The sequence below is a fragment of the Strix uralensis genome, chromosome 4 (genome assembly GCF_047716275.1).
Source record: "Strix uralensis isolate ZFMK-TIS-50842 chromosome 4, bStrUra1, whole genome shotgun sequence".
NCBI classification, from domain to species: Eukaryota; Metazoa; Chordata; class Aves; order Strigiformes; family Strigidae; genus Strix; species Strix uralensis.
In genome coordinates this window covers 51,361,496-51,384,333 of record NC_133975.1, presented here as the reverse complement: position 1 = coordinate 51,384,333, position 22,838 = coordinate 51,361,496, and the positions used below count along the sequence as shown (strand labels likewise).

Genomic DNA, 22,838 nt, shown 5'->3' with positions numbered 1-22,838 from the left:
ATTTCTTGGACTGGAAGCATTCTGTCAGACTGCTGTTTTGTGGTGTCTACTCTGAACTGATGAAAACCATATATATTTTGATCCTTTCAGTGTTATGTTTCTGAAGAAGAATAAGCAGGTCTATAGGCACAGTATTAGAAAAGGCAGAATTTTTGTGGTGAAAGTGTCGTGAAAAATTAATTTACTGAGTTCAGTTTTAGGCACTTTACTGAAGCACCTGCCTAGAAAGTGATGTTTGATAGAGTATGATCCATCTGGCTTCCTCCACAGAAATCTTCCTCTTTCTGCATCCCCTTCATTGGGTGTGCGGTGTCTGGCCTGAAGTGATATGCGAGTGTATTATACACACTAGAATATCTGTTTCATCATATCACTGGGATGCCTTAGTTCAGATCAATCTCATATGCAATATATAATTACAGGTATGACGCAGGAAGGCCTCTTCAGGGTAAACGGCAGCATGAAAATGGTAGAACAGTTGCGTCTGCAATACGAGCGTGGAGAAGAGGTGGAACTTGTTAAAGATGGTGATGTGTACTCAGCAGCCAGTCTGTTGAAGTTATTTTTGAGAGAGTTGCCAGATGGGATTATCACCTCTGCCTTGCATCCCAGGTTCATTCAGCTTTACCAGGGTAAGTGAGAGGTAAAATCTCCATCCTTCAATGCGCTTGCTTTGTGGATAATTGGTTATCTGGTTATAACTGGTTATTCAGTGAGCATAACCAATACTGTCTGTTTCTTTGTTTACCTACTTTGTTCTGCGTTTCCTTTGACTTTAGCTCTCGGCTGCTTTCAGAGTGCTAACAGATGTGAAATTCTGTTAAAAGAGACAGAAAGTTGTTTCTTAGGTGTTTGGTAAAGTCTGGACTATTCATAATTCTCTAATCCAGTTATAACTGCTGAATATAAACTGAAATGATCAGCTGGTTTCTTTGAGCAAGCTTGTAGACAATAGCTCCAGTCTCTTTAGGACACAGATTTGCTTCTGTTTTGCTAGGGTGATTTCTGGCAATTTCATTCTAATGAACTCGGAAAAGTTCTAACAAATTCATCTGCTAATCCATTGGGCACGAAGCATATGTTGTCTAAATTTCTACTTGTCACTAATAATGTGACTGCCCATCAAAAAATGAGCCAATTTGCAAGTAACAGCAGACTTTACCTTTTATTCCCTGTCATAGCACAGAACATGAAAGACTTCTTTTTTCCTTTTTTTTTTTCTCTTCAAGTGGTGGATCAACCATAAGAAAGAACATCACTTCTGCTTTGGGAAGTTGAAATTTTCACAACATTTGTCAAATGATTTCTCAATCTAATTCATTTGTATCACACAGTCCGTGTTCTTGTTATATGGAATAAGTAGTGGTTGGCCATGGTCCTTGACCATGTGGGTCGGGGGCAGTTCTTTTCTCTTGCTGCAGGCAGTCAATACATCTTCTCGCTGTCTTCCTAAGAAGCTGCAAAGTGAGTGAGTAGATGTTACTAGAGATGTGCTTTTTACAGTAAAGCAGGCAAATGTGATGCATGATGCAGAGGAGGAATATGCGCTCTGACATTCATCCCCAGTGGAACATGGTGCAAAGCTCTCACACTCTTGTCCTGAGGTCTCTCTTCCACTTTTCTTGCCTGCAGTGGAGATGAAGTTTAGCCATTGCCTGGAGGAGGGAGAACACGATTGTGTCTTTTCTTTATTTCCTTTTGGGGGCTGTACAAACTGTTGAGGGTGCACTGAAGAAGAGCTCTGTGCCTTCTCTTGAGTGCAGGCATTTCAGCTGTAATCAGGTTGTCTGTGGGCTGTGTAAAACACCTTCCTCATTTAGTAAAGTTGACTGGGGCCCAAGGATAGGGTTCAGGAAGTGTTGTGTAGGAAGGTGCCGTTGTTTTAAAAAGTCCCTTTTTTTTCTGGTCATCACTGTGCTTTCTTTCGTGTGTTTTAGATTTCACCGGATCTGACTCATGTTCTTTCTTATAAATTATGGTTTGAGTGGCAGTTTTGTTTAAGTCGCACCTTTGCTGTTCTACACCCCTGTCCCCACAAAGGTCATATTGGTGTATTGCACCAGGAGCTGCAGATGTACTTTGTGAACAGCGCTGTTTGCAGAAAGCTCCTTCTTCCCACAGGAAATGCAAAATCCCACCCAGTACTTTCTGTGGAAATGAGATAGATATCCTTACTTAGCAGATTTACCCACCAAGCTTTTTTGTTTCTAAAAAAAAGTTACTGGTATAACTTATGAACCCAGTTCTGCAAAAGTCAGCCCAACTGTGACGTGTCTTCATAGCTAAGTTTGCCTGTGTTTCACAATAAGCTCCAGTTATAGTCCCACTATAATTTTGATTAGGAAAAAAAAACTTATTTGAAAAATGCCAGATTGGCCATTATGGCAAGGAGAAGACTTCTGTCAAATTTGAAGAAAACTGAGGGGTTTTTCATGCCCTAGAAAATACAGCATAAATGAGTTGCTGGGAAAGGCACTGATGACTTTCATCAGGTTCAGATTAGCTGAAGTGGTAGATGGGCCTTTGTTTACAGTTAAATGATCAACCAGCTGTGCAGGATTGGAGTTATCTGTTCACTTATCAAAGTATGTACAAGGATATTCGTTGCAAAATAGTACCAAGAGAGCGCGTGCCTGGGTGTTCTTTTTGTAAACTATGAAGAAAGTAGGTCAAGCTGTTTCTGAGCCAACAGGTTATTAAAAAATAACTTTGAATCTGGAGCCACTTCGCTGCATGTCTACGGTAAAGGCAATTACAAGCTGTGTTACAACCTCTATTCCCTCCTGTTGAAGCTTTGCATGGGAAACGGGTTTTTAGGATTATGTTAGAGATCCTCTGGAATATTTTCAAGGATTGGTATCAGCATTTTTTTAAGCCAGCTGAGATCTTGGCCTGAGAATAACACACAACTACTTTACTTCCTATAAAAATTGTTAGGGAGTGATTCCTCTAGTTAAAAATAGTAGGACTGAAAATTACGAATTTTACCTGTAGCTGAAACCCTATTTAATTCTGGGTATAGTCTTTGTTACCAAACCAAAGAGTAAATAATCTGCCCTTTTATGAAAAAGAGAGAACCTGACCTCTTGATAGTTCAGGAAGTCCGCCCAGCTGGTTTGGCATGCTGTCTGCAGCCTGTGCAATGTCATGTGAAATGGAGCTCTGCATGCTGCCCCCAAATCCTGATGCATTGCTGTTTATATAAATATTCAGCGTAACACCAAGACTATGCAGTTCCAGAAAACATGTAGTATATCCTAAAGGCCATTTGGTGTGTCCTCACGTTCTCTCTCTGCCCTTGGAGAAGGGCAGTGGCAGTGGGAGCTGAGAAAGGCCTCCCTCTGTAAATGATGTTGATTGGAGATGTGTGTAGCAAGTGCAGGCCAGGGACATGCTGATAGTGATCTTTGCGTTGGCCGGTCTCCTCAGGGCGCCTGACAAATATGAAGGCTGCTTCTTGCAGGGACTCCTGGGGTAAAAAATGTCCATCACAATCTCTTTTGTGAGGCTTCACTGGAGAGCAGAGCTGTGCCTGCCTGTGCAAAATGGGCCATGCTTAGAGTGGTGAAAGTTTCTTTCAGACATCTCGACTGGAAGAAATCAGCAGCTCCCATACAGCAATCCCTGCTTGAGCTTGTTTATTCCTTCTGGCTTTTCATTCCTTATCTTTTATATCATGATCAGTGGCTTTTATGTACATACTAGGAACTTTATGCAGGGCTCTTACACCCTTTCACAGGTCACTTGCTTTCAGCAAGACAGGTTGCTATTGTACTTTTCCTTTTTAGCATACAGAAATCTTTTCCCTTATGTGAATTTCTTTTTTTTTTGTCATTGTTGCATTCCCTCCTCCAGTTGGGGTACAATGAAATGTGGGCTCCTGTCTGCCTTTGGTACTCAGTCTAATTAAGTTGAGTGCTATTTGATCACTCTGACTTCTTGACATTGCTCCATCCTAGAGAATTTATATTTTTCAGTGGGCAGCAGCTAGATGCGAGTTCTATCTCACATACCACCTCCCGCTCACAACCTGCCACGGCTGGCAAGGTTTTATCTGGTGCCCATGAACAGCCCTGCTAGTTTCAGGGAGAGTGATGGGAGGTGGTGGAAGGGAAGGAGCAACTCCCTTCTGGATCAACAGGTCAGTTTAGGGAATGCTTAGTAGCCAGCAGCTGTTCGAGTTACATGAACAAGCAGAACCAAAAATAAAGGTTGTGTTGGGGGATTTTAGAGGTCAAATTTCAACCTGAACAGTGACTGTGAAAATGAGTGTGAAAATTAATAGGCGAGAGCTGACCCTTTAACCACAGTAACTGCAGCAGTACAGCAAATCAGATTCACTAGATGTCTGTGATTCTCTGGGCTCTTGTGGCATCATTTTAACCTTTTCCTTTGGCTTTTATTGTCATTTTGGTGTGATCAGGACCAGTTCCAAACTGGAAAAATAACTTCTGTTTTCCACAAGAAGGAGGTGTTTGTTATGCAGTAAAAACTCCTGGAACTGGGTGGGTATCTTATGCAGATGATGACACTCAGCAGAGCCGCAAAAGAAGTGAGAGTGCTCTGCTCTCAGTATGTTGGAATGAAGCATAAATACAGCTCTGCAAAGTGCCATAATGATGCAGAGCAAGGGGTCTCACGTTGGATTGTGATCACAACCTTCTTATGATGAGGACTTACAGCATTTCTGCTACTGATGGCAACAAGGTGTGATTTTTTTTTTTTTTAAATTTTTTTTTTTTTCCCTCTGGGGCAGGATCGTGTCTGAAGCAGATTGCTTCTTGGCAGAGGGACTGGAGTCCCACTTTCTGTAGGTTGTGGAGGTGGAAAGAAATGCTTTGATTCCTCCAACAGCAGGGTGAGCGCAGTGGTACTGCAATATACAACCTGCTGCCTGTGTGCCAAAGATTAACTTCCTAGGGCACGTTGATAGCTACAGACAGATGCAAGCTTTTCTGTATGCTCTCCAGGCTGGTAGTATGCAAGGCAGCTGAAAGCTATGCAGACATGGTAGCATGACACTGAGCCTTAGACTCTCTTCCTCGCCTCACAGCAGAGATAATTAGCTAGGGCATGGCACTGTGCTGATAGGGTTTCAGTGCTTCCAGGCTGGAGTTGTTTGGGGTCAGACCATTTGAGACAAGAGCAAAGCAATTACACACACCTGTCTGCAGGCATTGGTACCTTTAGTGATGTTCAGGTGGCGTGCCCTGCAGGGGGAAGGAGTCGCATGAAGAGGAATGGATTGGGGAATTAAATCAAGTCTGTAGCATGTCAAAGAAACTCAATATGTACAGAAATAGGATGAACCATTGGAAAATATGTCCCTCTTGTTGTGATCTGTGGGTGTATACTGAAATTAAATAAGACTGAAAACACCCTTGCGAATGTGTCTATGCCTCCTACACTGTTGAGGCTCCTGTTTCTGGTTAATTAACATTTTTAGAGAGACTGCCTGTCCTTTTCAGCTGTCTCCTTGACTTGTCCCTCACTACTGAGTCCCTAGCTCAGTTCTGAGGTGCTGCACTGCCCTTGCTGGCTTCCTTGGTCCTCTGCCTGTGTCATGCTGTGTTCTGTGTCTTTTGGCTGCTGAGCCTAGATGTGGCCTGAGGCTGCTCGTTTTGTTCCCTTCTTCAGCCTAGAAACCACCATCTTATCCCTGGTTTTGAACCCTTCCTGGCTGCTCATCTAGCTAGGCTTCTCTTGCAGACCCCTGCTGTCATGCCGTATGCTTCACATGGCTTCTGGCAGGCTCCCAAAATAAAAAATGCCTTTGACTCTGCCTTGAGAGCACCTTCCCTCTTAGCTTTCATTCTTCTTTTACTCTTTTCTCCTTCTCTCTGCTGTATTGGGCAAAATTTTCAAAAGAGCTTCATGTACTATGCTTGAAAATCACTAATGTGTTGGTAGCTGGGCATATGTGAAAATATGGCTTGAATATAGGTTCCTGAATTGCCTTTGAAACTCTGGCACTTTGCTGTTTCCATTATTGACAAGCTCATTTGTCTCATCTCAGGATGCTGCAGAGACTAAAGCATATGCTTAGCTTCATGCCACCCTCTTTAATCTGACTGAATCTCCCTGGCTTGTATCAGAAATAGCGTGGCCAGCAGGGACAGGGAAGTGATCATATCCCTGTACTCGGCACTGGTGAGGCCGCATCTCGATGACTGTGTTGAGTTTTGGGCCCCTCACTACAAAAAGGACATCGAATTACTCGAGCGTGTCCAGAGAAGGGCAACAAAGCTGGTGAAGGGTCTGGAGCACATGTCGTACGAGGAGCGGCTGAGGGAACTGGGGTTGTTTAGTCTGGAGAAGAGGAGGCTGAGGGCAGACCTCATTGCCCTCTACAACTACCTGAAAGGAGGTTGCAGAGAGCTGGGGATGAGTCTCTTTAACCAAGTAACAAGCGATAGGACAAGAGGGAATGGCCTCAGGTTGCACCAGGTAAGGTTTAGACTGGATATTAGGAAGCATTTCTTTACAGAACGGGTTGTTAGGCGTTGGAATGGGCTGCCCAGGGAGGTGGTGGAGTCCCCATCCCTGGAGGTGTTTAGGAGTCGGGTCAACATAGCGCTGAGGGATCTGGTGTAGTTGGGAACTGTCAGTGTTAGGTTAATGGTTGGACTAGATGATCTTCAAGGTCCTTTCCAACCTAGATGATTCTGTGATTCTGTGAATAAGAAAGACTGCGCTTGGTAGTCTTGACTTCCACAGGACAGCTTGTACTTCATGAAAGTAGGCATATACATAAGCTTAGGGCTTTGGTACATTTGATGCTTGTCTGCATGGTAGCATAAACAGCTCTGGTGCTCTAATGTTTCTCTGATGGTCAGTACCAGCTGAGTAAACCTTAGTGATTGACTTTGAAGCAAATTGAAAAATAGTCTAGCAGGTGGACAAAAGGAGGAGAAATGCTCCAAGCAATTGGTTGTTATGACTCAAGACTATTTTTGCTCTCTAATAAGTTGAAAAGCTGTTTTATTTGAGGTAATATGGTCATGGATAGCAGAGGTACACTTGTCCTGAAAGATGTACAAAGTGCTGTGTATGCATGTCACTCCCTAAATTAACCACAAATTGTAATAGTCACTTTTAAAAATAAAGCTGAAATCCATGAAAAAATTGTCAGCAGCAGGAGAATTAACAAATTAGTTTTGATTTTTGGATTGTATTGGCAGAAAAGCTTGAGTTCCTTCCCTTGTTTTACAATGGAAAAGGAGGCAAGAGGAAAGCCATATTTTGTTTCTCCCATTTCATAAGGACAAGGAATTTCATGGTTGTTGTGGTTTAACCCCAGCTGGCAGTTAAGCACCACACAGTCTCTCTCTCACTCCCCCCCTGCAATGGGATGGAGATGAGAATTGGGAGAAGAAAAACAAACTCACTTGTGGGTTGAGATAAAGACAGTTTAATAGGACAGAAGTGGAAGGGAAAATAATAACAGAATATACAAAACAAGTGATGCACAATACAATTGCTCACCACCCGCTGACCAATGCCCAGCCCAAGCCCCAAGCCATGGTGCCCCCCCGCTAACTCCCCCAGTTTAGATACTGGGCATGACATCATACGGTATGGAATACCCCTTTGGCTTGTTTGGTTCAGCTATCGTTGCTGTGTCCCCTCCCAGCTTCTTGTGCACTCCCAGCCTCCGCTGGCGGGGCAGTATGAGAAGCTGAAAAGTCCTTGACTTAGTATAAACACTGCTTAGCAACAACTAAAACATCAGTGTGTTATCAACATTATTCTTATCCTAAATCCAAAACACAGCACTATACCAGCTACCAGGAAGAAAATTTAACTTTATTCCAGCCAAAACCAGGACATCAGCTCAGTAAACGGGGTTTGCGGCCTCATGTTGTTCAGTGTCTCTGTGTCCTTTAATTAGGGTAATTTCTCAAGATCTTATGATCTGATATCTGTCTCTCTTCTTGAAAGTCAGAAATGAACAAAGGTTTGGCTGTGCCCAGCGATAAGCATCTCTGATGTTGATCCGCAGCACATAATATATATATATCGCAGTTAATGAACAGGGACATCCTACCCACCAAATACAACTGATGCCATGAGCTTGCTTTGTTGTCAGAGTGCAAACCGATGTTCAGAAAGTTTCGTGGCAGTTATTAGCATCTTTCTAGTATGGAAGGGATGGAAGATCCTTCAGTGACTGGAAAAGTACCTGTCAATGTAAAGCCCCAGTGGGAGGCTCAGAGAGGCAATTAGTTCTCAAGGGCATTCCCTAATTAGGTGGTAGGGTGATGGTGGTGGAAGAGGTGCATTATTCCTGAGAGATGGCTTTGCCTTTCCTTATCATAAATGCAAGCAATTTATAGTAGAAAACACTATGTGCTAGTTGTTTTTCTTTATCTAAAGAGAAGCATGTTAGGAGCTGAATTTTAATGTTCTGGCTATGTGGAAATTAGTTGTGTTTTGTTTTTCTTTAAGCTTCATGGCAAGATAATTAGTAATCAAGTGAGAGACTGTCCAGTCCACTTTGATCAGTGCAAATACAAATCCAATTAAATTCCTTATTGTTATTCCATTTAATACAGCCTTCAGAAGCATCCTGAAATTTTGCTGCAGAAATAAAAACAATAAATCAGATTTCATACTGTTACCAAGCTGTTTCACAGTAGTGAAGTCATGATTGGTTTTATTCTGTATAGCTCTAAAAAAAATTTGAAATAAATGCTTGTGACAAATAAGCAAACAAGATTTTTGCTCATCTGCTTCATGCATATTTGACATTTGACTTTTCTGAAGGAGCTAATTTCTTAGCTGTAGAAATAAATATAATTAATTGGCTGAAATGTTTGGTCATGTAATTTGACTGGCATTTTAAACTTTGGCCTGCTGTCATGAAAGAATTCATATTAAGTCTGTGGTACCAAAACAGATACATAAAAATGAATTCTCCACGCATATAAAACTTAAAAAGGCTTCTCTTGCCTTGTACTCTATTATGCATGTCATGTAAGGCAGGAAACCTAAGCTTGGAAGCAGATGAAATCCCTCCAGTTCAGCTGTATGAAGTGGCAAGTATGTACATACAAAACTCATTTGCTTCCCAAACTATATATGGGATAAATACTGTTTATTAGCCACAAAAATGTCTGGTTGTAAAACAGAAATCAGACTGCGACTTAATGGTTGAGTTCTCAGGAGTCACTTTCAGGTATTTTTATACAGACTGCTAATTTACATAGCTAATCACTTTTCAAAGCACTCTACCCCTGCAATACTGTGAAATCCAGCCCTGGAATATTTCTGGGAAATGAAAAGTAAAAACAAAGATGAAACTTCTGAAGCATTTGTACATACCTTATGCTGTGTTCCTCCTTGTTTCCTCCTTGTTTCCTCCTTGTTTCCTCCTTGTTTCCTCCTTGTTTCCTCCTTGTTTCCTCCTTGTTTCCTCACAAAAGTATTGGGCAAATGTAAAATGTTCTTTGTTCCTGCAACACAAGGCATGGGATGTTTTCTGGCAGTCTTCTCTGCGTGCTGGTAGCAGGGTGTACAACAGAGGCAGCAACTAGTTGCTGAAGTGTTTCACGTGCAGCCTGTTTTATTATATCTTCTCGACTAAAAACGAGTTTTGAAAACTGAGCAAGGTTTGGGTTTGATTGAATGCTTGATGAATCTCCTTGCTAAGGATCATAACATCCTCTGAATGAAAAAATACTTTGTTACCCTTAGCATGGGGAGGCTGGCTGTATTCCCATGGTAAGCCAGCAGCTACTTTAGGACAAGGCAGTCTGTTACAGATAGCACAAAGGGTTGGCGTTTACTGTGAGCTCACTTTGGGTTTGTGGAATAAAGACATCCGTCCAACCACTGGAACTATTTTTAAACCTTAAAGTACATCTCTAAGGAGAAATCAGTTACCCAACAACAGTCTTACAGCATTAGCACCATCAACCTATAAGGCTGGTAAATAAAGAAAAAAAAAATACTAGAAATGCACAGCTGCCCTCATGTTAATGGATGCTGCTTATAATTAGATCAGTGAGGAAAACCTTTAGGGCCTGAGGTCTTCTGTCTGAAAATGCTGTTGCACAAAAACCCAAGAACTCTGCATATGTGAGTTTCAGTGAAATTTCATTTCAATGGAGAGTAGAAATGAATATTTCCAAGCATTAAGGCATCCTGTTTTGGCATAAAGTCTTTTTGAGGTGGAGGGGTGGAGGAGCGGAACAAAGAATTTTGCAGTTTTTGAGTTCAATTCCAGAAGCAGATCACAATTAAGTAGAAGCTGTGTGTTAGGCCAAGCTTGTGTTCACTGCCTGGGTCTGTATAAACACAGCATTTGTGAAGTTCATGTAATTTTTGCTTTAAAAATACCCAACAACAAAACAACAAAAACCTGCATGAAAGAAAACTGACCTTAGTCATACTTTGATACTAGTCAGTTCAGTATGGGAAACTTTTATCCATACTTAAATTCTAGAAGGTTGTATAACAAGGCTATTCTCTAACATTAGGCCAAGTTTTGGCTCGTTATGGAGTGTAGCTCTGCCCTGAACAGCCTTTTTTCTGTAAGCAGGACTTCTCACCTAAGACTTAGTACAGAGTTGTCACTCTAACAAAAGACACAAAATTGAGCTGTTCATAAAATGTACCCACAGAAAATACTGTAGTACTGTTATTCTAACAACACTTGCATTTCAGAAGACTCCTTGTTTTACTGTTCTTGCTGCCTTCTTTTTGAAGGTTTTCATGGGAGGGGAAACTAAAACAGAGTGTGGAATGGGGTTTGGGAAGCAGAGATAACATTCAGAAGCAGCATGGAAGCAGGAGATCTGGTAGAGCTGGAGTTAAAGCTGATATAGCTATGTACCAAGCAGGAATAAACATGCTCCAATGCAGTTAGCTATGACCAGTGTTGCTTAAGAAAGCAGTTACAACATAAAAGTGAGCATGAAGCAGTGCCAGTGGTGGCCAAGGTGAGCCTCAGGAGAAAGGTGCAGGTTCCCTGAGGAAAATGGGAAAATTGTCTCTGAACACAAATAAGACTAAATTTTAGATCCCACTGCTTACTCAGCCATGTAAGTAAATTGAGAGCAATGTAGAAAACCATATACATATGTTTTTTTCTTCTCTTTCCTAGACACCAGAAACGACATGCAGAAGGAAAGTAACTTGAAAGAACTCCTTAAAGAACTGCCTGATGCTCATTACTGCCTGCTGAAGTATCTGTGCCAGTTCCTGATAAAGGTTGCTGAACATCATGTAGAGAACAGGATGAACCTTTGCAATCTTGCCACTGTATTTGGACCAAACTGCTTTCAGTAAGTTGGGGTTTTCACTTTTCCCCATATGTTGACGGAGAGCGTAATGGAGCAGATGGCCAGAAATGTATCTCAGAACCCTAATTTGTCAGGATGATCAAACGGAGACAATGACTGGGGCTTTATGATAAATTTTAGTGCCTAAGCTATCGTTTGAGCCGAATGGGAGCTGAGTTGCTCTCCCATCTCCTCTTGCTATTTTGCTAAACAGTTGGTCAGTTTTCAATTGCTGCATCAACAGCAGAGCAGGAGTATAACAATGAAAGACCTTCAGAGTGTGTAAGTGAAGGAGACTTGTGTTCATACAACTTTCTTCCTTTGCCATCAGATAATATGGATGCTTCTTTGCAGAAGGCTTTGAGAAGGGATACCTGAGGGAAAAGGACTCCTGTGCAGCACCCAGATGCTGTATAATTTCTACAGATGGATGCTGCATACTCTCTGCAGATTTGGCCTTGTGATCTGGTGTTTGTCCTCAAGATGCTGATGATTCTGGGATCTTTATCCTTCTACTACATTCAGAACCTGCTCTGGAGGTTATGGGGTTCCACCGGTCTCTTGAGACTTCTTACTGAACTCACTAATTTCTTTCACTGGGCTCAGTTCCTTAGTGTTTGTGGTGAAGACATGTTTGTTGTACATGCTACTGGAGCTTGCAGCAGCAGTGAGAACAGTTATTTCCAGGTGCAAGAACACACTTGAGTGAGAATGCTTCTATTGAGTCACTGCTGTAATGCAGTGCGCCATTAGTGTCTTTGCCCCGGGCTTGTCTGCAATACACCCACTGGCTGGCATCTGGGATCTAAGACAAGAGAGACATGTAGGGAGTTTAGTTCAGTCATCAAGTCTCAAAAGGTGCGATATCAGCAAACAGAGACAAGCAAGTTCCTTGTAGCAAATGTTGGATTTGTATTGATCTTTGTAAAATGTTGCTCTGGAATAATACTGAGTTGCCTAATGAGACTTAGATTACATAATCACCTAATGAGACTATCTCCCTAGGCTTCCTCTGTAACCAGTGGAAGGAAGTAGACTTTAAAGAGAGAAAGCAGAAATTAGGTTCCTTGTAATGTATTGAGCCAGTTTCACATACCTAGACTAGATGCTGACTGCTGTCTTTTTAAAGGATCATATCTTTTTCCATTGACTAGGAAGAGAACACACAGAGATGAGACATTTAAAACAAGGCTTGTCCTTGTGACTACACTGCTGCCTCATCTTAAGATGTTGCTTATGGATGATGAAGGTGAATATGTCAGGATTAAAGCATTTGCTGTGTTAGTACAAAAAGATAAATCATATTTTGAAAAGAATTGTCTTCCTCTCCAAAAGACAGTAGTATGTGCAAGAACGCATGAATATCAGAGTTAGTGGAAGCACAATACTACAAATTTCTGACAAGGAAAAGCAAAACAATTTTTAAAATTTATATTTGTATGGGCAGTTTGGGAATTTCTGTCTAAGTGTATTAACACAGTTAAGAACAAACAAAATCAATTAGAAGAATCTGAATCCAATGGCTAAATCTCCATGACTCAAACTCCCAAGTGGCTATTAGAATAATTTTTAGTTTACTCACTACTTCGTTCAGGGAAGTTTAAAAATTATGTCTGCATACTTTTTGATGTAGAATGCAGAGTTGCAGTTTGGAATTGCAATTGCCATTCCTAAGATTAAACCAAAGCCTACTTCTTAAAAGCTGAATAGTTGTTGCCTCAACTGATCTCTACTCTGAAGATGGCATATAAAAGATGTAACAATTTTTGTAAGGTACAGGGACTGTGTGCAAGAGGGGCGGAATCACATCATTCCATTGCAGAAGACTGAGAAAGGCAGAGTTCACTCAGGTGAAAACACAAGGGCTCTTGTGACAGTATATGAGTGCAGCCAGCCCTGCAGTTGTGACATGCATTGAAATAAATGCTCTTGTAGCAAAAGAGGCAGTGAAAGCGAGGCTTGACACTTAACAAATAGATAATGTGAGTTTAGAAGATCCAAATATGTCAGAATTATGGATGTAGATTTTTATTTAAACGTAAGTTTCACCATCTGGTAATTCAGATATGTGTTTCATCAGATCTTGATCTTTTCAAGGTAGTTTCAGATTATGGTCCAGACACAAAGGTTGTGAGCAACAGTTCAAACACCCTTTTTTCCCGTGTTAAATTGCTGGAACTGTGACCATCTGTATTGACAAACATTTGATAGGAGGAGGAAAGAACCTGCAGCACTGAACTTCAGACATTGGGCTTAGCCAGCTTGTTGGCCAAGCAGCCAGAGAGAGAACTTCAGGATGTAATTGAGAGCTTCAGAGTAAGGTTGCCTGAAGCCTACTTGGCAGGGGCTGTCTTACTAGTGGCTACAGGCAGCCCTTAGAGAGACTAGCTTCACAAATTAAATATCAGCAGGTGGTTGAAGCAAACACTCCTCTTGCTTTGAGTTGTTTGTTCAGAGCAGCGTGTGGAGTGTTGCTCTGGGACAAGGAAAGAAGGCTTTAGCATCCACCTTGTCAGCAAGTACACTGCTGAAGCAGGAAGATCTGAGATTTTTCTGTCAGAAATTCACACTCATGTCTAAAATCAATGTCGGAGTCTGTGTAGTTAATGCATAGTGTCAGAGAAGATAAAGCCCATCTGCTGATAGTGAAGGATTGCTTTCTACAAGGTATTTTTAGTGACATTTTTAGCTATTTAAACATATTATCTCCTACTCCATAACTGAAGCTGTTTAACAATTGAATAAATCTCATTGTTGGACCACTTTCTAGACATTGAGACATCATTTTAATTCTCTTCATCTCATTCTATTTTTCTACGTCGTGTTCGCTGTAATTTATCTCCTCTCCTAAACTTTCAACCCTTATTACTTTTATCTTATCTACTGCTTCCCCTGCTTCCTTACTTACTGTTTGACAAACTGCACTAGTGCTTTTCTAATGAAAGGTTATCTTGTGCTGTCTGTATTTCTAATGCATAGAAGAGGGGAGAAAACAGCTATTTGCATTCCTTGTAATGAATTGTGATGTAAGATATAGGAAAATGTAAAGGGCAAGGTCGAACAGCTCAGAAGGTTGAGATTTGAGATGTAATGTACTGTTTTCTTCCAACTTGGGTTGTTCATATTTATTGAGATGGAAGCCAAAGGCCAAGTATGCAGACACATACAGAATCACAGAATTGTCTAGGTTGGAAAAGATCTTGAAGATCATCCAGTCCAACCATCAACCCAACATTAACAGTTCCCAACTACACCAGATCCCTCAGTGCTATGTCAACCCGACTCCTAAACACCTCCAGAGATGGGGACTTCACCACCTCCCTGGGCAGCCCATTCCAACACCTAACAACCTGTTCTGTAAAGAAATGCTTCCTAATATCCAGTCTAAACCTTACCTGGTGCAACCTGAGGCCATTCCCTCTTGTCCTATCGCTTGTTACTTGGTTAAAGAGACTCATCCCAGCTCTCTGCAACCTCCTTTCAGGTAGTTGTAGAGGGCAATGAGGTCTGCCCTCAGCCTCCTCTTCTCCAGACTAAACAACCCCAGTTCCCTCAGCCGCTCCTCGTACGACATGTGCTCCAGACCCTTCACCAGCTTTGTTGCCCTTCTCTGGACACGCTCGAGTAATTCGATGTCCTTTTTGTAGCGAGGGGCCCAAAACTCAACACAGTCATCGAGATGCGGCCTCACCAGTGCCGAGTACAGGGGTAAGATCACTTCCCTGTCCCTGCTGGCCACGCTATTTCTGATACAAGCCAGGATTCCATTGGCCTTCTTGGCCACCTGGGTACACTGCTGGCTCATGTTCAGCCGGCTGTCAGTCAACACCCCCAGGTCCCTCTCTGACTGGCAGCTCTCCAGCCACTCCTCCCCAAGCCTGTAGCCCTGCTGGGGGTTGTTGTGGCCCAAGTGCAGCAGCCGGCATTTGACCTTATTGAAACTCCTACAGTTGGCCTTAGCCCATCGCTCCAGCCTGTCCAGATCTCTCTGCAGAGCCTCCCTACCCTCGAGCAGATCAACACTCCCACCCAACTTGGTGTCATCTGCAAACTTACTGAGGGTGCACTTGATCCCCTCATCTAGATCATCAATAAAGATGTTAAACAGGAGCAGCCCCAAAACCGAGCGCTGGGGGACACCACTGGTGACCGGCCACCAACTGGATTTAACTCCGTTCACCACAACTCTTTGGGCCCGGCCATCCAGCCAGTTTTTTACCCAGCAAAGCGTGTGCCCATCCAAGCCACGAGCAGCCAGTTTCGCCAGGAGGATGCTGTGGAAAATGGTGTCAAAGGCCTTACTAAAGTCAAGGTAGACAACATCCACAGCCTTTCCCTCATCCAATAAGCAGGTGGCCCTGTCGTAGGAGATCAGGTTTGTCAAGCAGGACCTGCCTTTCATAAACCCATGCTGACTGGGCCTGATCATCTGGTTGTCCCGCATGTGTTGTGTGATGGTACTCAGGATGAGCTGCTCCATCAGCTTCCTGGGCACCAAAGTCAAGCTGGCAGGTCTGTAATTTCCCAGATCATCCTTCCAACCCTTCTTATAGATGGGCGTCACATTGGCCAATTTCCAATCTGTCGGGACCTCCCTGCTCAGCCAGGACTGCTGGTAAATGATGGAAAGCAGCTTGGCGAGCACCCCAGCCAGCTCCTTCAGCACCCTCGGGTGTATCCCATCCGGTCCCATAGACTTGTGTGTGTCTGTGTGATGCAGTAGGTCACTGACTATCTCCTCCTGGATTGTGGGGGGGTCGTTCTCCCACTCTCTGTCTTCTGGCTGAGGAGGCTGGATTCCCTCAATACAACTAGTCTTTCTATTAAAGACTGAGGCAAAGAAGGCATTAAGCACCTCAGCCTTTTCCTCATCACTTGTTACCATGTTTCCTCCTGTGTCTAGCAGGGGATGGAAGCTCTCCCTGGTCTTTCTTTTGCTACTGACATACTTATAGAAACATTTCTTGTCCTCGATTGCTGAAGCCAGATTAATTTCTAGCTGGGCTTTAGACCTCCTCATTTCTGCCCTGCATAGCCTCACAGCATCTTTGTAATCACTGTGAGTGGCTAGCCCCTTCTTCCAAAGGCTGTAAACTCTCCTTTTCTCCCTGAGTTGCAGCCAAAGCTCCCTGTTCAGCCAGGGTGGTCTTCTCTGTCACCAGCTTCTCTTACAGCACCTGGGGACAGCCTGCTCCTGAGCCATTAACACTTCCTTCTTAAAGAGTGTCCAGCCTTCCTGGACCCCTATACCCTTCAGGACCGTCTCCCAAGGGATCCTGTCAAGCAGGTGCCCAAACAAGACAAAGTCAGCCCTATGGAAGTCCAGGATATCAGTTCTGCTTAGCCCTCTCCTGGCGTCCCTAAGAATAGAGAACTCTATTATTTCATGATTGCTGTGCCCTAGTCGGCCTCCAACCGTCACATCATCCACCAGTCCTTCTCTGTTCACAAAGAGGAGATACAGCCCTTGAGGAACAGCAAACATGAGGGTATAGGAATATAGTTGTCTTTTCTGTCACTGAGCTAATCTGTGTAGAGTATTAACAATTGCAGCATGGTTACTCTTGGAGGAAGTTATTGTCCGTTGACCTGAATTTCAGCTCATGTATTGCTGTAGCCTTAGTTGTGGCCTTTGCTCGCTCTCACAACTTGTGCTGAAGAGGAAGAAGAGGACCAGCTGGGTTTTCTCTCCTCTCTGCTCTCTTGGAGCTGGGTATCAGAGGGGCTGCTGCACTCATCCTGTCCTTTGGCTGGGATGGTAAGAGACATGAGGTCTACCAGTTAGAGTAAGAAGAGGATCCCTTTTTACAGCTCACTCTCAAAGAATGATCTCTCTGTGTGTGGCCTCCATCATTCAAACCCTCACTAACCTGACTTTGTTTCATTCCAACGGAGTTAAGCATGTTGTGAGTGATTGCTCCATCCCCCCAAAAGTGGCTGGCAAATGCAGGTATCCAGTTAAAATGCTGGAGTTAGATGCAGTTATTTCTGTATGATGTAACAGAAGTTGCCTGAAAGGTTGTACAAGAACGCATTAGGTATGGAGAAAAGGTAGATTGTCTTAAGGTATAGAGAAGATGTAGATCATATGTGGGGTAGCTGTAGGTATTTCAGAGATTCAAAAATATTTCCAGTGTGTTGCTGTATTTCTAAGAATTAAAATCTGAGCTCAGTTCTGCATGAATGTCTTACCTTGGTTTCTAGCAGCCTTGGAGCCTGCACAGATTGGATATATGAAGCTGAAGTGAAAGCAGAGGAGCTGAACTAGAACTCCTCAGTGAGTAATATTGGCCTTTGAAACACTATGTCAGTGGACTTTTTTTTCAGGCAGTGCAGTCCCAGTCCTGCATCAGTCTTAAAAACAAATGTGCGTCCAAGATTGGGGTCAAAGTGAGTACTGAAAATTGTTGTTCTAACATTTATTATTGCAAATTGGAACATGCAACATAACCTTTCTTACAGGGTTTATATAGATTTTAAATACTGCATTTGCCAGCAAGGTAAAGGAATTGTTTTTCGTAAGAATTCAGTATGCTGCAGCCTATAATGCAAGTTTCAAGCATCAAGCGTAATATAGGAAGGCCATAAATGTTCTCATCCATATTAAATACTCAGGAGTGCTTGCCTTCTCTTTGGGAAGTGTGTAAGGTACTATATTGCCAAGCCTTTCTGTGATACATTTTTATGTTTTCTTCTCCTGTTTCTTTTCTGTTGTGTACTCAGATTTGTCATCTGGAGTCCACTGAATGGCCTATATGTAAAATAAACTGAAGATTGCTAAAGATGACTTGCTCTCTTCATAAGTGGAGGTGTGTTCTGGCCAAATTCCATCTCAAGTCTTCCATTCTCCTAGTGAACACCCACCTGTTAAAATTTCAGTTGAGAAAGTTATGATCTGTCCAGTGTCAGGTGTTATGATATCTCCTATTTCATCTCTTGAATGAAATAGAATCATAGGATACCAGGTTGGAGGGGACCTCAAGGATCATCTGGTCCAACCTTTCTGCATGGTCTAGGCAAGATGGCCCAGCACCCTGTCTGGCTAAATCTTAAAAGTGTCTGTTACTGGGGAAACTGCCACTTCCCTGGGGAGATTATTCCAGTGGCTGATTGTTCTCATTGTGAAAAATTTTCCTCTTGTGTCCCATCGGAATCTCCCCAGGAGTAACTTGTACCCATTACCCCTCATCTTTTCCATGTGAAAAGGGAGTCTCCATCTTTGTAGTCGCCCTTTAAATACTGGAACATGGTGATAAGGTCTCCCCTAAGCCTTCTCAAGGCTGAACAAACCCAATTCTCTCAGCCTTTCCTCACATGGCAGGCTTCCTAGTCCTTTGATCATCTTTGTGGCCCTCTGGACCCTCTCCAGCCCGTCCACATCTTTTTTGTATAGCAGGGACCAAAACTGACCACACTATTCCAGGTGTGGCCTGACAAGTGCTGAGTAGAGTGGGATGATGACTTCTTTATCTCTGCTGGTGATGCCCTTGTTGATGCAACCCAGCATAGGAAATGCTCTGTTTGTTGGTTTGGGGTGGGGGGGAGATTTGTGGGGTTTTTTTTGGTTGAAAAACTCAATGAAAATAAGATACTGCTCTGGGTTGAAGATGTTCTTTCTTCTGATCTTGATTGAGGATTGGCAATAAAGCATACACCCAGAATTTAAGTGGAGGAGGAGTTTCACAGGAAAAACTACAATCACAGAATCGCAGAATATCCTGAGTGGAAGGAAACCACGAAGATCATAGAGTCCAACTCCTGCCTCCACACAGGGCAACCTAAAAGTTAAACCATGTATCTAAGAATGTTGTCCAAATGCTTCTTGAACACAGACATCTGTGGGGCCATGACATCTTTCCTGGGGACCTTGTTCCAGTGCTTAGCCACCTTTTTAGTGAAGAACTTTTTCCTAATATGTGGAAAGCAAAATGGTGTTTCAGCTCAACAATACAGCTCAGATACAATCACAAGGAGCACTTTTGAAAAGCCTCTGTTAGAAGTGTTTGGAGATGAGTGATGTACTTTGTGAATGGGCATTAGGCTATGGACTGCCCTTTGTGTAGGTTGCATTTTCAAAGATGCCTACTATCACTGCAATTTCCTGATAAAAAATGGAGCTTTTGCTGGAGCAAAAGATTTTCCTTATAAATGAAGCCAGTTAGTAAAGTCTTTGTGGCAGCCTCACTCTAACTGCTTTGCGTTACCTGCATTACCTGCATTTTGTATTATGTATCTACTGCAAGTAATGTAGACAGAGATGGAATTACCGAGTTGACTTAGGCTCCTAAATCTGATGTTACAGAAGATAATCTGGAACAGATTTTTAAAGGTAGGCAGTTAGATGCCTCACGGGATTCTCCAGTGCCTCAGAAGCTAGGACACTTCTGTAAAATCTCAGTAGTGATATATGTCCTTGCATTTGGTCCAAACTGGTGAGACAGAAGTCTGTAGATGATGCAGAGCATGTAAATGAGTCGCACACACTGAGATGAACACCTGCCTCAAGTTAATGTTGCTGTATATTTAGCTACCTGTTAGCCTCTGATCTTGCAGCAGAGTCTGCAGACATGAATATGTGCCTGTTTTCAGCTGCACTGGTTTGTGGTCCAGTGTGTTAAGACAAATTGCTTTCATTGGCTGAAGTACAGGGCCGACTTGTGGCCATGAGGTCTGTTACAGACACAGTAACATCTGTCTAGAGGGACAGAGCAGACTGCCTGAAGTTGTAACCTTTTAAGATTACTGCAGCTCTGCTCTCAAAATCTTCAGTTGTGCTTGTTAAGGGGTTCATGGGCATCTGAGGTACTAATGAAAATGTTTTGCAAGGGCCAGAGAAACAACAAACCCATGTAGCGTTCCCTGTCCTCTGAGTCCCTTCATTTCTTGTGGGATCCCTTAGGAGAATGGTAAAGTGACTTTGTGATGCTCCTCTACAAAAGGTACTGTACAAACAGCAAAAGTAGCAGTCAGAGAAGGCAGAGCATATAGCCCTCAGTGCAAGCTACTTCTGCAAAGCCACTTAAGGAAATGGTAATGTGCATTCTTCATCCCAGACAGGGTGGAGTTGAACGCTATTGGGAATTTGTAATGAGACGCACTGTTTCACATGGAAATCACTGGTTCTCAGTTGTGACAGGGAGCTGTCAGTAGTTGTTGCCTGGGGAAATCACTTCAGTGATCTCAGTCCCGCTCATTACAGGTAGATGACTACATCCCAAGTCCTCTTGGCCCTCGTTTCCACTTGAAGCAAGTTTCTCAAGTGTGGTGGGTGGTGACAGAGCCTTGTAGTGATGCCTGTCTTGTGCCGGATGCAGTCATGTTTGGATGTGTTACTGCACCACTCTCAGTAGTGTCTGGAGATTTGCTGTCTCATAAGCCCACTCTGTGTTTAGCCTGTTACAGCTTGTTTACAGGGACCCTGAGGTAAATTCATTTAACTAACGCATGAAATGTAAGTAATTCTTCCACAGTGAGTTAATCTGACCTCAGGTCACTTTAGTTGTGAGTAAGAGTTGTGACACATGGCTTTGATGTGGTTTAACCCATCTGAGGCTAGGTTTCTTGAGCATCCCCATGGAAGGAGACACTCTTGGCTTAAAGTCGTCTGGAAGAACCTAAAGAACAAATGAGCATGGGACTGCATGGACGTGAGTGACATGGAGCTGCAGTGGGTGGGCCAGGGACAAGGCGTGCTGGTAGGACATTGTGCAGAAGCGTGAAATACTGCTGGGTGTCATATTTTGAAATGAAGGGCTAACAACTTGATCGTATTCCCAAGTAATGTTTTAATTTTGAGAATTAGTGCTTTTTCTGCTTTAAAGTGGCTTCACCAATAATTTCAATCTTTAATATCCTGTAAAACTTGTAGTACTAATGCACCTTTGCCTTTGGCCCTGCTTGACTGAGTCAGATACTATTAATGCTGGTGCCTTGTTTAGGCAAAGCACATTTTTCTCAAATACTTAATGTGGAGCCACGGTGTTTTGCACGCAGATCACTCTGAGCATCTCTGCAGGAAGGGCAGGGTGTCCGAGGAATCTAAGTGGGAGGACACACTATGTATCTGTTCATGACTTTGCAAGCTACTGCAAGAACTCAGAGTTTTCCAGCTCAAATCTCAAAGATAGACCTGAACCCATCAACATTTTTTCTTCTAGAAATGACCACAGAAATTACAGGTTTCTGCCTCCCTTCTAGAAAATGTGTTTCTGGTAGCGAAGCTGATATTCTGCTTGCTGTTTCTGGTGCTGCTATTGAAGTAGTTTGTATATACATGGCTATAGGGGGACCAAGTCCCACCATTGAGGATTTTGTAACTGGAGTAAGATGTGTGTCTAACTCTAAAAGCAACACAGTTATAATGCCCAATTAACATGCAAATTAGACATAAAGGAACCATGACTATGAAAGCAGTTTTACTCTAATGTTTTAATTAGGGCTTGACAAAAGAATATTAAAAATTTTCCAAGGAGTAGGGTGTAGATCATGAAAGTGGTAGTGTGAGAGAATACCTTCTCACAGGACTGGGTTTTTCTAGTGAGTTGAAGTGAAATTTGTAGATATCACGACTTCTCAGACTAAGAAAAGCTAAAGTAAGATATTCTTTTTTTACACACATTTTTCAGAAAAAGTCTAGTCAGACTGGTGGATCATGCAGTGTGGCAACAGATGGGTTTTAACTTGTATAAATATGCAGGGTGGTGCGTGCTTATAATCTAAACTTCTCATATATGCTGAGCTGAAGATTTATTGCAAGGAAAAGATCACCATGGGTAGCTCAAAGAGCATAATAGTCCCTGCCATGATGGAGGTCTAATAACAGCAATTAAAGGAAAAAATAAATGAGAAGCTTTGTAAAATATGCTTGTTTAAGTGGCAGACAGATGGCAATGGATAAAATAAGTTACACTGCCATTAAAATAAAACAGTTCATGCTGGTCTGCTTGGTTACATTCAGAGAGGGGTGATAAGGTCTAAACCATGAGCTTTAGTCTTGTGTTCTGCATGTGCGTCTTGCCATACACATACAGAATTGTTCGGAATAAGATGTTAGATTTTTCACAGATTTGATCTAATAAAGTTTAACTGACAAAGTAATGTGGGGAAGGGGGAGCGCAAGAAAGCTGTGGAATTGTGAAGAACTTAAATATTGTTTGTATGCTTTGTGGACGCTTTATAGGCTGAACTGTTTTTCAACCAGGAGGAGTTTTTTGGTGTTAGCTGTTGCCAGTAAGGAGGTGTTGGCTGTAGTTACAAGTAGATGTGGTTTAGGTGAAAGTTCTGCTCTAAAACTCATTGAAGCTATCTGGAGTCTTTATTTTGACTTGAACTCACTCTAGTACATTTTCAGTCCGTTTACTAGGAGTGAGCTTCATAGGGGTGACAGGCTTATTTAAGTGGTACGCTGTTTTGGAGAAACACTTCATGAAGGTAACAGTCAGGATTTGCCTGAATTATCAAGCAACCTCTGCACCGTGTCAGCTCTGGAGCACATCATTTAGCATGGAAAGGGGGATTCTTTAAATCAGGATGGTTGCATGGACCTATTGCATA

The 22,838-nt window shown here is 42.6% G+C and overlaps 1 protein-coding gene across 8 annotated transcripts in view; it reads left to right on the top strand.

Moving 5' to 3' along the window:
• FAM13A (family with sequence similarity 13 member A) overlaps positions 1-22,838 on the top strand; it is a 142,243-nt gene that overhangs the window by 4,858 nt on the left and 114,547 nt on the right. For all 8 annotated transcript variants that reach the window (XM_074866737.1, XM_074866736.1, XM_074866735.1 and 5 more), the window contains 2 exons: positions 423-632; positions 11,108-11,288. In XM_074866737.1, coding sequence (XP_074722838.1) covers positions 423-632; positions 11,108-11,288 — 391 coding nt within the window. The remainder of the gene's footprint in view (positions 1-422; positions 633-11,107; positions 11,289-22,838) is intronic.